The sequence below is a fragment of the Pipistrellus hanaki genome (assembly GCF_964339955.1).
Source record: "Pipistrellus hanaki genome assembly, chromosome: 16".
In the NCBI taxonomy this organism is placed as follows: Eukaryota; Metazoa; Chordata; class Mammalia; order Chiroptera; family Vespertilionidae; genus Pipistrellus; species Pipistrellus hanaki.
The window spans coordinates 24962093-24975143 of NC_140518.1; the positions used below are offsets into that span (position 1 = coordinate 24962093).

At 38.2% G+C, this 13051-nt stretch overlaps 1 protein-coding gene across 1 annotated transcript in view; it reads right to left on the reverse strand.

The window, feature by feature from the left end:
- Positions 1-13051, reverse strand: part of STXBP4 (syntaxin binding protein 4) — a 101666-nt gene that overhangs the window by 36513 nt on the left and 52102 nt on the right. The window contains 3 exon segments of the mRNA XM_084862563.1: positions 6731-6864; positions 9009-9058; positions 10259-10375. Coding sequence (XP_084718689.1) covers positions 6731-6864; positions 9009-9058; positions 10259-10375 — 301 coding nt within the window.

The following is a 13051-nucleotide window of genomic DNA, read 5'->3' on the forward strand; positions in this document are numbered from 1 at the left end:
CCTGTCTACCTGGCTCCTTCCTCTACCTCCACCCTCTCTTGTCACTCTCTTGCTTTCTCTTGTCACTCTCCAGCTTACTCCTATGTATCAGATATCCGGGCTTTTGTCTGTCCTGCAGCTGTGTTAAGATTGCTCCTACCTGGGCTTTTGTACTTGGCCTGAAAAGCTCTTCCCATAGATTTTCTCCAGGCGGGATCTTGGCTCAAATGTCACCCCTTTATAAAGGAGTAACATCCCCACTTATACATCAGCTGGTTTTGTTATGTTTGTACCAGTCATCACTATCTGGAATTGTCACTCACTTATTTGCTAACTTGTTTGTCCTCTCTGCCCTTAAGCAATGGGATGGCAAGGCTTTGTTCGTGCTATTATTCTAGTGCCTAGGTTAGGCGCTGGCCCACTGCGGATATTCAAGGAATAGTTCATGAAAGAATGAAGCAAGGAATCTAAATGATTACATTTTCTAAAGTGATATAGTTTTCTGGAAATAAAACTGTACCAGGAAGGAAATTACTGATTTTTCTCAAAGCTAATAATAATTTGCCCATTTAAAACAAAATTAAATAACCCAAGCATAGTTTCTTTCCCAGAAATCACCCAAGATTGAATCTGATATACTTCCTTAATGGAACATTTCAGAAGTGACCTACTTTTAATTTGCAACGATACAGGAAAATATACGAGCTTAGCATTTTCTATAAACATTTACAGTGGCTATTATCTGGCTCTGAATAACCAAGTCTCCAGAGAACAGGTCTGCCTTATGAAAGAAGGTGGACATGTCTCTCTAATGGCATCAGCATCATTCTAAGCGATTCCCTGATGCTTGGAACACTCTCCTAACTTCCAGAAGAAAGATACATAAACACGCATGATTACTTTATGGGGAAGTATATTCCATAATGCCCATTCTAAATAGTACAGCTGACTTTCACCAAAGACATCTGACTCTCCCTTTGATAAATTCATGTTAATAAAAATAACTGTAGCCGAAACTGGTTTGGCTCAGTGGATAGAGCGTCAGCCTGGCGACTGAAGGGTCCCAGGTCAAGGGCATGTACCTTGGTTGGGGGCACATCCCCAGTGGGGGGTGTGCAGGAAGCAGCTGGTCGATGTTTCTCTCTCATCAATGTTTCTAACTCTCTATCCCTCTCCCTTCCTCTCTGTAAAAAAAAATCAATAAAATATATTTTTAAAAATGAGTTCTGGGGAAAATAAGAAAAGCAATGATGATAGTTTGAGACCCAGAATAAGTACAATGAGAAGATGCTTTATCTAATCTGAGTTTTGGATCCAAAAGAAAAGTTATGAAGGCCTTCAAATGCATTTTCCCGTTTTCTCCTAAAACCTTTCCCCATCTGCCTAAATCACTTCTGATGAGCTACTACAGACCTTCTAAATTTAAAAGTTAAAAAATATTGCTAATTTCAGCCAGGAACACCTCAATTGATGCAAGAGGCTCACATAGACAAACATGAAATCAGATGGTCATTGCTTGGTAGGAGGAAAGTTCAGCCTTATTTTCAAATGGCTGAATAAGAATTACATACTTATGCAACCAATTTGTAACAGTTGAACATCCATATTTCTATTATAAGAAACGATGTGATAAAAATACTTAGGTATGCACTTTTACGCACATCTCTCATTATTTTCTTTGCAAAAAAAAAAAAATACCAGTAAGTGTGATTATTAAGTTAAAAAATATGACCATTAAAATTTTTTTAACTTACTAGGATAAAATATATGACCATTACAACATTTTTTATTTTATTTTTACTTTCACAGAAACTTTACAAAGAGACATTTCACAAGCTCCTGCTATGCACAGTAAAACTGATTCCCAAGAATGCTGTGCCCAGTTACATCCCCACCTGCGGTGGATCAGAATGTTCACTTTCAAATTTAATAAGGGGCCAGGATTGGATGGCTCTAAATCAGGGGATTTTTTCTTTCTTTAGTATGAACATAGGAGCAACTTAAGAAAAGACAGTGCATTCTCCATGGACTCCTTGCTTCCTTGGCTCAGGAGTCATTTGGATCCTTGCAGGGGTAGAAACCTTTGCTCCAGCTGCTCATCTAAATTCCGTGAGCCTCGGAGGCTTAAGGGCCCACCTGTCATTAGTTTCACCCTCCGTTTCAGTGCAGGGAGAGGTTCCTTTCTTGGTTTCAATCTTTGAAACACACGGATGCAGTTTTAAATGTCATTTCTAAGTATAAGAGCAGAATGGGGAGGTTTTGGCCTGAGATCACTACCATCTTGTTCCCAGAGTCTATTCTGAATCCCAACAGCTCTATTTTCTAGCTTTAGTACCGTGGACTTTTTCCATCGTCGCACATTGGTATATTTATGTATATATTTGTTTAGAGGAGCTTGGATGAAGTGTGTGTGTGTGTGTGTGTGTGTGTGTGCGCGTGCGCGTGTGTGTGATGCATTTCTCTTTATAAAAGCTTGAATGCAGAGAGCTCTGTGCTCAGAATTGGCCTTTGACCTCTGATAGGATGTGTGACCCTGGTTGCGCCAACATTCACCAAGTTGTTCAGGCTAGGGGCTGGCCAATTGCATTCACACTGTGTGTACAAGGATGATGCAGAGGAGCAAGCCAGGGCCAGAGGTGGTGTGCAGAGCACTGTGGCACTAGGTGCAGAAGCTGCTGTGTCAACTCCTTTGAAAGCTTTCTGGATGACCAGGGCATGTCAGATCCAAAGTGTTTCTAGGCTGCCTAAAGGACCAGGCCACGGGAGGCCTTCTGCTTGACACAGAATGTGTGTGAACCCCGAGAACTGCAAAAATGCCATTGAGCCCAGCTGGTGTGGCTCAGTGGTTGAGTGTCAACCTATGAACCAGGAGGTTACAGTGTGATTCCCAGTCAGGGCACATGTCTGGGTTGGTGGCTCGATTCCCAGTGGGGGTGTGCAGGCTGTTTCTCTCTCTCCCTCTCTTTTCCTCTCCGAAATCAATAAAAAAAATATTTTTTTTTTAAATGCCATCGACTCACAAAGAGAAAAACGAGTCTGTCTACTTGCCAGGGAGTTTCTGACTTTATTGCCCCTTCAAATTCGAATGCAGTATGGAGGGTCCTCCTGCCAGGGTTCCTCATCATTGCTACTGTGGTGCCAGCAGGAGGAGGAACAAGTTGGCCCTTTGTGTTTTCCTTCTGAGGGGTGCTACCCTCCCTCCCCGCTCCCCCTCCCCGTACTGAAAAGACTTGGGGGGAGGGGGGAGGGGGACCTGCCTGTAACTGCTGGTGAAGACTTTACCCTATTTGGATAGAACATTAATCATTTCCATGGGAATCCTGAAGGAAGATAATGCCTGTGTTTATGCTACCAATTACTCAGGAAGTCAGTAAGTCCTCTTTTTATTAAAGACCTCCTCAGGGATTACCTAGCTAGATTCTTTTATTAGGCATTTTTAAACCAGAACTGCCTCTTCCTGCTTTTGTTAGGGTTAGCTTGTCCATCTAGATGTCAATCAAAAAAGATTATAGTTCAAAGCAAGTAGTTATTTTAAATAAAGGTTACACGAAAACATTCCGATATTGACCATGTAAGTATTGATGGAGAACAACATAAGTACCTCCAAGGATTAAAAAAAAAATGATTAAAAATGCCTATTCTGCCTACATACTGTTTCAATAGAAGTAATGTAACAGAACAGGCCAAGGTTTTCTTACAGTTAGCAATAAGCAACTAAAAGATGCTGACTCAGACATTTAGCCTCCATTTCCTGTGATGACAATATTCTAACTCAAAATCCATAACAACACTAAATGTTCTATATTAGGAAAACCCCTCATCTTCCATATTTTTAAAAGTATCCAAATGGAAAGGAGCTTTAGGAAATAATTATTAATACTCTGCACAGAGAAAAGTTGCATGAAGTTAATTACTTTAAATAATAATGATAATAATAATTATTATCATTTAAGAAGCCTCTCACATTACCAGGTGCTCTGTGAGCTATTTTACATGTATCTCATTTAGTTCTCCAATCCTGCCACTTCCGACATGACCTCCACTTTGTAAGTGAGGAAACAGGCCCAGAGGTTAAGTCATGTGCCCAAGACAGCTGGGGCACTAAGTGGGATGCTCTCTGGAGCATCCATCTCTAGGGGAACTCAGAGATTCTGAGGAGCAGTATGGATGTGAACTGCTACCCAGGCTGCCTCTATGATTCACAAACTTCCCCACTGCTCAAGGTATCTGCTGAGGGAAGGGAGCCATCTCCGTCAGTCATAAACACCTGAAAACGAATGCAAAAACGATGCAATTGCACAATTCTGGGAGAAGGGCTTTCTCCAGATTTTAGTGTAGCCCATGATCAAAAAAAGGTTCACAGTTGTCTTGCAGACATTCTTTGGAAGATTGTTCTTAAGTTCTCAGACCCAAGAAATCTTATTCTCATTTCCGAGGAAATCGCACAGTATTACATCTTAGAGAGTCCTTCTATTATGAAGAAAGTGGAGGCAATTACCCAAGCGAAAATTTCAGATTGTAACTTGAAATAACCAGATAGCCATGGCCCAGGAAATGAGGTGAAGGCTGAAGGTGAATTATCTACTTCATGGTAGTAAGTTTCTGTTTTTCATTGCATGTGTAGAAAATGCTACTGTGTAAAGAGAAAGAAAAATAAGCTGATCTAAATTACTAAACTTAAAAAGATATATCATATAAAAGTATTGGGAAAATATGCCAGCACTGGCAACTACATTTCTAAATAAAAAGAAAACATAGAAACTATTTGCTAGTCTTAAACAAAATATGTATAACCTTGTAATGGATAAAAGTTACAGAAGGAATTTTTTACTTTTCTTCAAAGAAGTTCTGCTGAACTTCAGACATTTTCTTTGAATAACCACTTTTTACAAATATAAAAGTTAATGTCAGCAAGGTAATTAAAATGAATGATAGCAGTGTCACTGGGCTATGTCTGTGAAGGTGCTTCCCTACCCTGATCCCACTCTAACTTAAAAATGTCTGATATATACAATTGGGAGCTTGCGCATATATATTAGGAGTGGTTATTATTATTTTTAATAAATATATTTTATTGATTTTTTACAGAGAGGAAGAGAGAGAGATAGAAAGTTAGAAACATTGATGAGAGAGAATCATTGATCAGCTGCCTCTTGCACACCCCCTACTGGGGATGTGCCCGCAACCAAGGTACATGCCCTTGACCGGAATCGAACCCGGGACCTTTCAGTCCGTAGGCCGATGCCAAACCGGTATCGGCAGGAGTGGTTATTTTTTATCCCCTTCCCCCTTAAAACCTACAGGATTTATTTACATAAAGAGTTCTTACAGGTTTTTTGAGATGTAATTTGATTTTTTTTTTTAAAGTAATACGTTATACAAAAATTTAAAAAGCCCTACAGTATAAACTAAGCAGCTACTATTAGAGCCACCATTTCTAATCCTCTATAACAAAGTATTGAAGGAAAAAGTTACCCCCCAAAATTTTGAACATTGCTCTCCACCAAGTCAAGTCAAGCCATCTACTGCTTAGGACATAACTCAAAATTTATTATTTTAATACTTATTCAATGTAGAATTTTATCTGTATCTCTCTATACTTTTATCTATATATAGTTTATATCTGGTCCCCAGCACAGAAAAATGAAGAATGGCAAACTAGAGAAATAGTGAAATGTTAGTGGCCAGCACAAAAGCAACTGGCAGACTGATTGACATCAAGGGAAGAACAACAAGAAAACAAACAAATAAGAAAGGAATCCACGTGCACGAAGGGGTAGCATGAGGGAAGGATGGAAATGTCCAGTCATCCCAGTTTCCCCCTGGGGCCCCCTGTCCTGTGAAGTGCTGGAAGTTCTCTTTCCAGCTCAGTGGTGCCTCGGGCCCTGGCAGATCATGCATTTCCTAGAGAGGTGTTCTCCTGGCCTCTCTGAAGAGTGAATGCCTGAGCAAGCAGCCCTGAAGAGCAGGGAACTGGTTCAGCTCTTCGTCAGCCCTTTAATTAATTACCTCGCTGGCTGCCCCACGGCCTAGTTTTCCCTGCCTGTGATCCTGGGGACTTCCCTGCAGTTCTGCTGAACTCACTGTTACATCATCTTGTCTTTCACATTTACTGTATTTTAGGGGTCTTTGGCTCAGCTGGGTTGTACCTTCAATCTTACTCCATCTGATGCCTACATATTTTTTTAATTGTTTTTTTTTTTTTGGCCCGGGGGGAAGGGAGAGGGAGAGAGAAAGAGAGAACCATCCATGTGAGAGGGAAACATTGATTGGTTGCCTCCCATATGCACTCCAAGCAGGGATCAGACCCCACTTGGACACATGCCCTGACAGGGAAAAGAACCCACAACCTTTTGGTGTGCGAAATGGTACTCCAACCAACTGAGCTGCGCCAGTCAAGGATCCATCTATTCATATTGTTCAAAAATTCCTCCATGTTGACTCCACCCTTCCAGGTTTCCAGTGCTGTCAGGACCTATTTTTTATGCTTATTCTTCCACATCAAAGAGACTTTGGATGGAAGTAAAGACATATCTTAATCAGCTATCTTCTGTTGGAAGCCATTCTGGGCAGTGTAAGTAAAACAAATATTCTCCCCCTGTAACCAGTGCATTAACATTTTTACCACTTAACTATCAATGTTACTGTAGCCAAACTAACCCTTTAACACATCCAACTGTCAAACATGAAATCTTCTTTTGTTTTGTGACATCAATTAATTTTAAAAAGTGAAAACAACTCGAAAACTTACAGTCCATATCAAGTATGGCACGAACGGATCTAACGAGTTCCTTAGACTCCAGGGCCAGCGAGGCTGGGATGTGGCGGCCATTCCTGCCCAGCGATGTGAGGGAAGTCTGAGAGGCTAGCAAGGCTCTTCTTTCACTGTGAGGGCCAGACAACAAAAGTCATCACACAATAAATAGCACCCATCTTTGCTAAACCTGAATTCGTATTAGTTATACATTTGTACAGAAATGTTTCTGCATCTGGGAACATTGTCTTCTTATAGCCATAAATGAAGTAATTCACAGAAAACATTACTTCTGTTTTTAATTCTTGACTGTGTAATAAGTAGGCATATGTTAAAAAAAGGCATAGAAGGATGGCCCACCTCCTAAATAATTTGTTGGGCTTTTTTAGTGAGTGCTTATATTATGCTAATTTTGTAAACATTCAAGTTAAGCTCATAAACATAAATTTATTAAACAAGCATCTACTATTACTTCTTATAATATTAACTATAACTTCAATATGTATATATTACTCGTGAAATTATCTCTTAAGCACTTCCATTTGTTGCTCCTAAATCTAACAGCCTAGAGCACTTAGGTTACTTAAAAAAAAAATGCAAATGGCACCTGAAATAAATGCATTTAGATATAATTTAAAATGCAAGGGTTTGTTTACTGCAAAAAGCCATTATGCTAAGCATAATTCTTAAGCATAATGGGATAAATTAACAAGGAAAGATTAAAGCATCAATTATTAAATTCAAATACAGAACCTTTATTTTGTGTTGAATGACCAAGAAAAATATCCACCACAAAGATACAGTATATTAAAAAGACTGACCCAGCTGGTGTGGCTCCATGGATGAGCAATGACCTATGAATCAGAAAGGAATTGTTCAATTCCCAGTCAGGGTACATGCCTGGGTTGTGGGCTCAATCTCCAATAGGGGGCATGCATGACGCAGCTGATCAATGATTCTCTCTCATCATTGATGTTTCTCTCTCTCTCTCCCCCCCCCCCCCATCTCTCCTTCTCAGAAATCAATTTTTAAAATTCCTTAAAAACAAAAAGCTGATGAATATTCTATTGAGATCCTCCCCTTAGAACTCCCCTAACAACAACAACAACAACAAAAGACTGAACCAAATTTTGCTAGTGTCTAACTTTGCAAGACATGGTGAAAGTTTATTTAATGTTACTTTTAAAATTTATCTTTTTTTCATGAACTAGATTAAGGCAAGGGAAAACTGAGTTATTATTCAGGGTCACAATGAGACTGTGAGGGTGCAGATAGAGGGCACACCTACAAGGGGAATGTGATTGCTGAGTATTTTAACATCCTTACTAAAAATAATTATCATGGAATTCACATAATTATCTTAAATCATAAGCAGCATGGGTAACAACTAAAAATGTTAAATTCCTTCATCAGAAGAAATAAAACATTACAATAAATTGAGTTTAAAAGTGTATTACTATAGGATTTCTAAATTCAAAAAAATGCTGTGGAAACCTAAAATATAATAAGAATATAGTGAATCATCTTTACTTAGTAAACTGCTTTTTTCATAGCATAAGGTAGAATTTGCCTATGTTTCTGTAAGCACACATTGCTAGAAGTTGAATGCTAGTGTCAGCTACTATAAGATGAGGGGGGAAAAAATCTTTCTTTTGCATCATGTATCGAAATGACCATAAACTTGCAGTTAGAAATAAATAAATGTTATTAGTATGATTGTAGCTCCTAGTAAGAAACTTTATATTAGAAACCAACTGTGAATAATAGCAAAATCATTACTTTCTGTTTTTAATTCTTGACTGTGTAATAAGTAGGCATATTACTGTGTAATAAGTAGGCATATTCTCCAAATACTAGTATCTATTTTTAATTCATGTCTACTGAATGCTGAAAATGCAAGAAATAGATAGCATGAGCATGCTTGATAAACTTCTATTTGCCATAACAACTAATATGCTGGATCAAGAGTTACCTTTAGCAGTGATTAGGATAGTAACTTTCATTCATACATAGGATGCTTAATTTCTTTACAAAATTCAGCTTTAGAGTATGAGGATACAATGATTTGCTAAATATCTCCAGGAATTCCTTTCACAGAGATGAGGTCAACAATGACAAATCTTTGTATCTATTTCCATAAGACATTAAAGAATAGTATCAAATAGGAGTTACATAACATCTTAAACCTACGAGACTTTTGTATTTTAGTCCCAATTACCAGATGAAAATGTAGTTAGGAGCCGTACTCTATAGGAAGCACTCAAAATATTCTTACCTTAAAGTTGATAATGGAGCATAATTATCAGAAAATACTTCTTGAATAGCCTGTCAACAAACAAAATAGCGAAGAAGATCTGTAAGTTTGATAGTTTTTAAAATGTCTTTTCTTGCTTTATTAATATTTATCACCTCTTCCCTCCGCCTCAATTGATTAAAAGGGTACTTCTGCCCCAGCTGCTTTGGCTCAGTGGATAGAATATCGGCCTGCAGTATGAAGTGTCCCGGTTTGACTCAAGACAAGGGCACATGCCCTGGTTGTGGGCTCAATACTCAATAGGGGGTGAGCAAGAGGCAGCTGATAAATGGTTCTCTGTCATCATTTGATGTTTCTATCTCTCTCTCCCTCTCCTTTCCTCTCTGAAATCAATAAAAAAATATATATTTTAAAAGATATTTCTATTTTGTGGTGTTGAGGGGGGGAATCAATTACAATATGTAATTCTACTTCGAAATATAACCATAGAATATTTCTTTATAACTAGTAAATGTTTATCTAATAATGTTTATAGAACATGAAGAGTTTTCTTAGGAAAATATTCATTAACAAACAATATACATTTGGGATCATGTTACCCTGTCTTAATAATGCCTCTTAATAACCTGTATGCTATCTGGTCTTTTCATTATCTAGGCAATTTAAATCTGACTCTAAGTTAATATTGCTGTTTTGGCCCACAGAGACTGCTTCACTGAACACTGATATTTATCTATATAGCTTAGTTGCCTGTCCATTTCTTTTTTTTTTTTTTAAATATATTTTATTGATTTTATACAGAGAGGAATTGAGAGGGATAGAGAGTTAGAAACGTCGATGAGAGAGAAACATCGACCAGCTGCCTCCTGCACACCCCCCACTGGGGATGTGCCCGCAACCAAGGTACGTGCCCCTGACCGGAATCGAACCTGAGACCTTTCAGTCCGCAGGCAGACGCTCTATCCACTGAGCCAAACCGGTTGCAGCTGCCTGTCCATTTCTTTTTAAAATATATATATTTTATTGATTTTTTACAGAGAGAAAGGGAGAGAGATAGTTAGAAACATCAATGAGAGAGAGTCATCGATCAGCTGCCTCTTGCACACTCCCTACTGGGGATATGCCGGCAAACAAGGTACATGCCCTTGACCGGAATCGAACCCGGGACCCTTCAGTCCCCAAGCCGACGCTCTATCCATTGAGCCAAACCGGTTTCGATGCCTGTCTATTTCTTAAAAATGGACATAGAGTAATGTAATAGGAACATTTACCTCTACAAAATGAAGTAGCTTTTCAGTGGATGCCTCGAAGGTTTTTCGAGCCACTTCTGATTTCCTCAATTGGCAGTCAAGCACTGTGATTCTCTTTCTTAACTCCTGAACACTTCCCTGGGGAGAGAGAGCAGAAAAGGTGGTCTTACGCCCTTCTTCCGCTGCACAGGTGCGGCTCCTGCTTTAGCTCGCGTGAACTAGCACCCGACGCTGCCGTTTCGTTTATTGTCTCTTTATTATTTGGGGCAGCACTTAAAAACAATGGCCCATTTAACAGTTAAACTGCACACGGGTGCTGCACATTGGATGAGATAAGCTTCATGTAACTCATGACTTCCTATAATGAATGACACTTAAATTAGTTTACAGTGTTGTTTGGTTTTGCAACATGGCTTACCAGATGCTGACAGAAACCCTACCAGTGTGGCAAAAGTAAAACTTCTGAAGATATGCGCCTGTGTTTAATACTACACAAGCCAATATGAAGCTGAGCGGGCAGGGAGGGAAGGGGTTCCGTGGGCAGCGCGGGCCTTCCATGCGGACAAGCAGCAGTGCCGAGTGAAGGCTGGAGTGAGAGTGACTGCAGTGTCATTTGCTCTGAGGGCACATGCTGGGCTCTGGCGGCCTGCAGTGTGGGGTTTCACCAGGCACATATGGCAGGTGGGAGAGCTCTAATGGGTGAACTAGGAAGACACAAACTCAAGGTGAACAGAGTTTTGACTTTGGCTCTGGTGAGCAGATTTTAACAAGTATCCCTTGAATAAGTACTACCCACAAGCAGATTTAAGGTCAGAATTTATACTGTGTAAATGCATAAGCTGAAAATTTAGTTTAAATGGGTCCCAAGCTGGTAGAACAAAACACAAAACTTCTCTGCAGGGCCATTTTCTACACTGGAATCTTCAGTAATGCTCACAGACATTGTATCAAAAGAACCTGGCCTCAGAAATAAGCTACCATAAATGAAAAGTTCATCGAAGAAAACAAATTACAAGGGAAGTCCTATAAAGACGATAGACACTAGAGTAATCAGATATTAGAATATAAAGTAATACTATTTTTTAAAACTTAAGAAGAAATTAAAAGCAAAATAAAGGGTTAAATTACTATCAAAATAGATCCAATGATATAAAAAATTAATCTTAAAAAATAAAAATGTAACCATAATTAAATTAGAAGGTCAATTTATGGGCTTACTATCCAATTAGATACAGTAGAAAAGAGCATGGGTAAGCTGGAAGGCAGAGGTAAAGAAGATCTTTATAATGAAGCAGAAAGATAAAAATGGAAAACATAAAAGAAAGAGAAGAGGTAAGGAGAAAAGAAGACCTTGCATACATCCAACCTAAATTACACAAGAAAGACCTAAAAGAATGAACAAAAAAATAGCTGAGAATAACACTTATGGTTTTTTAAAAAATGGCAAAGGAAATTTTTCTTCAGGAAGCTCAATGAATATAAATAATTAAGTCAACACATGACTCTTCATGGTCAAACTGCTGAACACTGATGATAAAGAGATCTTAAAATCATCTACAAAAAACAATAGATTTCAAACAAATGACTGGTTGATGATTACTGTAACCATGGAGTAAAAACACCGAAAAAATCCCAGGCAAACAAAAATGGAGAGAGTTTATTACCAATAGGTCCTCACTAGACAAATTTCTAAAAGATGCACTTCAGAAAGAAAGAAAATAATTTTAGCAAGAAGGTCTAAGAAAGAAAGACTGTTGCACATAGAAAATGGTAAGCATGGCGGTCTACTAAACAAAGGTAGCAATCATGTCTAAGTTATGGTGTTAAAAGTCAAGAAAAAACTAAAATAGTGACAATAGAAATGAAGTAGGATTGAATTTGTTCTAAAGTACTTTTAGAAGAAGGGGGAAAGCTAGTGATTAGTTTTATATAACTTAAGTTAAAATAGAATGTTAAAATTTCTTAACTAATCATTATGAATTAGAAAAAGAGTATATATCTTGTGAACCAGCAAAGGGAAAAATGGAATAGGAGTTGGAGAACACAGGAGAAATGTGAACCAATTAAAAAAAAAAAAAAAAAAGGAGGAGGAGGAGGAGGAAAAGAAGAAGGAAAGAGAGAGGGAAGGGGTGGGGGATAAGAAGACTACAAATGAAAAACAAGAAGAGAACACGAGACAATTAAAATGCCCAAATTAAGAGGGTGGAGATGAAGCCAAGTGCATTAGCAAATAAAAGAATATAATTGAAACAATATTTCCAGTTAAAGATTAAAAAGTTATTAAAACATGGGGGAGGGATTCAGCTACATGTTATTTAACATGGACACAATTAAAATATAGGGACATTGATAAGTTGAAAGTAAAAGGATGGAAAAAATACATAGGTAAATACTAATCAAAAGAAAGTCAGTGTAACTATTTTAATATCAATCAAAAACAAGCACTAAGATGGTGAGATTACTAAAGAATCACAGCATTTTCATAAAAGGATAACATAATTCCAACCTTGTATGTAACTAAAAGCATTACATCAAAATATATAAAGTACATTAATCACAAGCTCCTTGTGAGTGTGATTTTAACACACTTCCCTGAAAAATGGATATGACTAGAGAACAATTGAACCCCACAATTAATGACTCTGATCTACTGGTCTAAAATAAAACAACTACATCAAACAACTGCAGAATGTTTTTCAAGCTTCCTTTGAACATTTCTAAATACTGCCCATATAGTAAGTCATAAGGCAACCATCAACATTTTGTGTTGTAATTCTTCAGGCTAGATTCTCTGGCTCAATGCAATTAACCTTT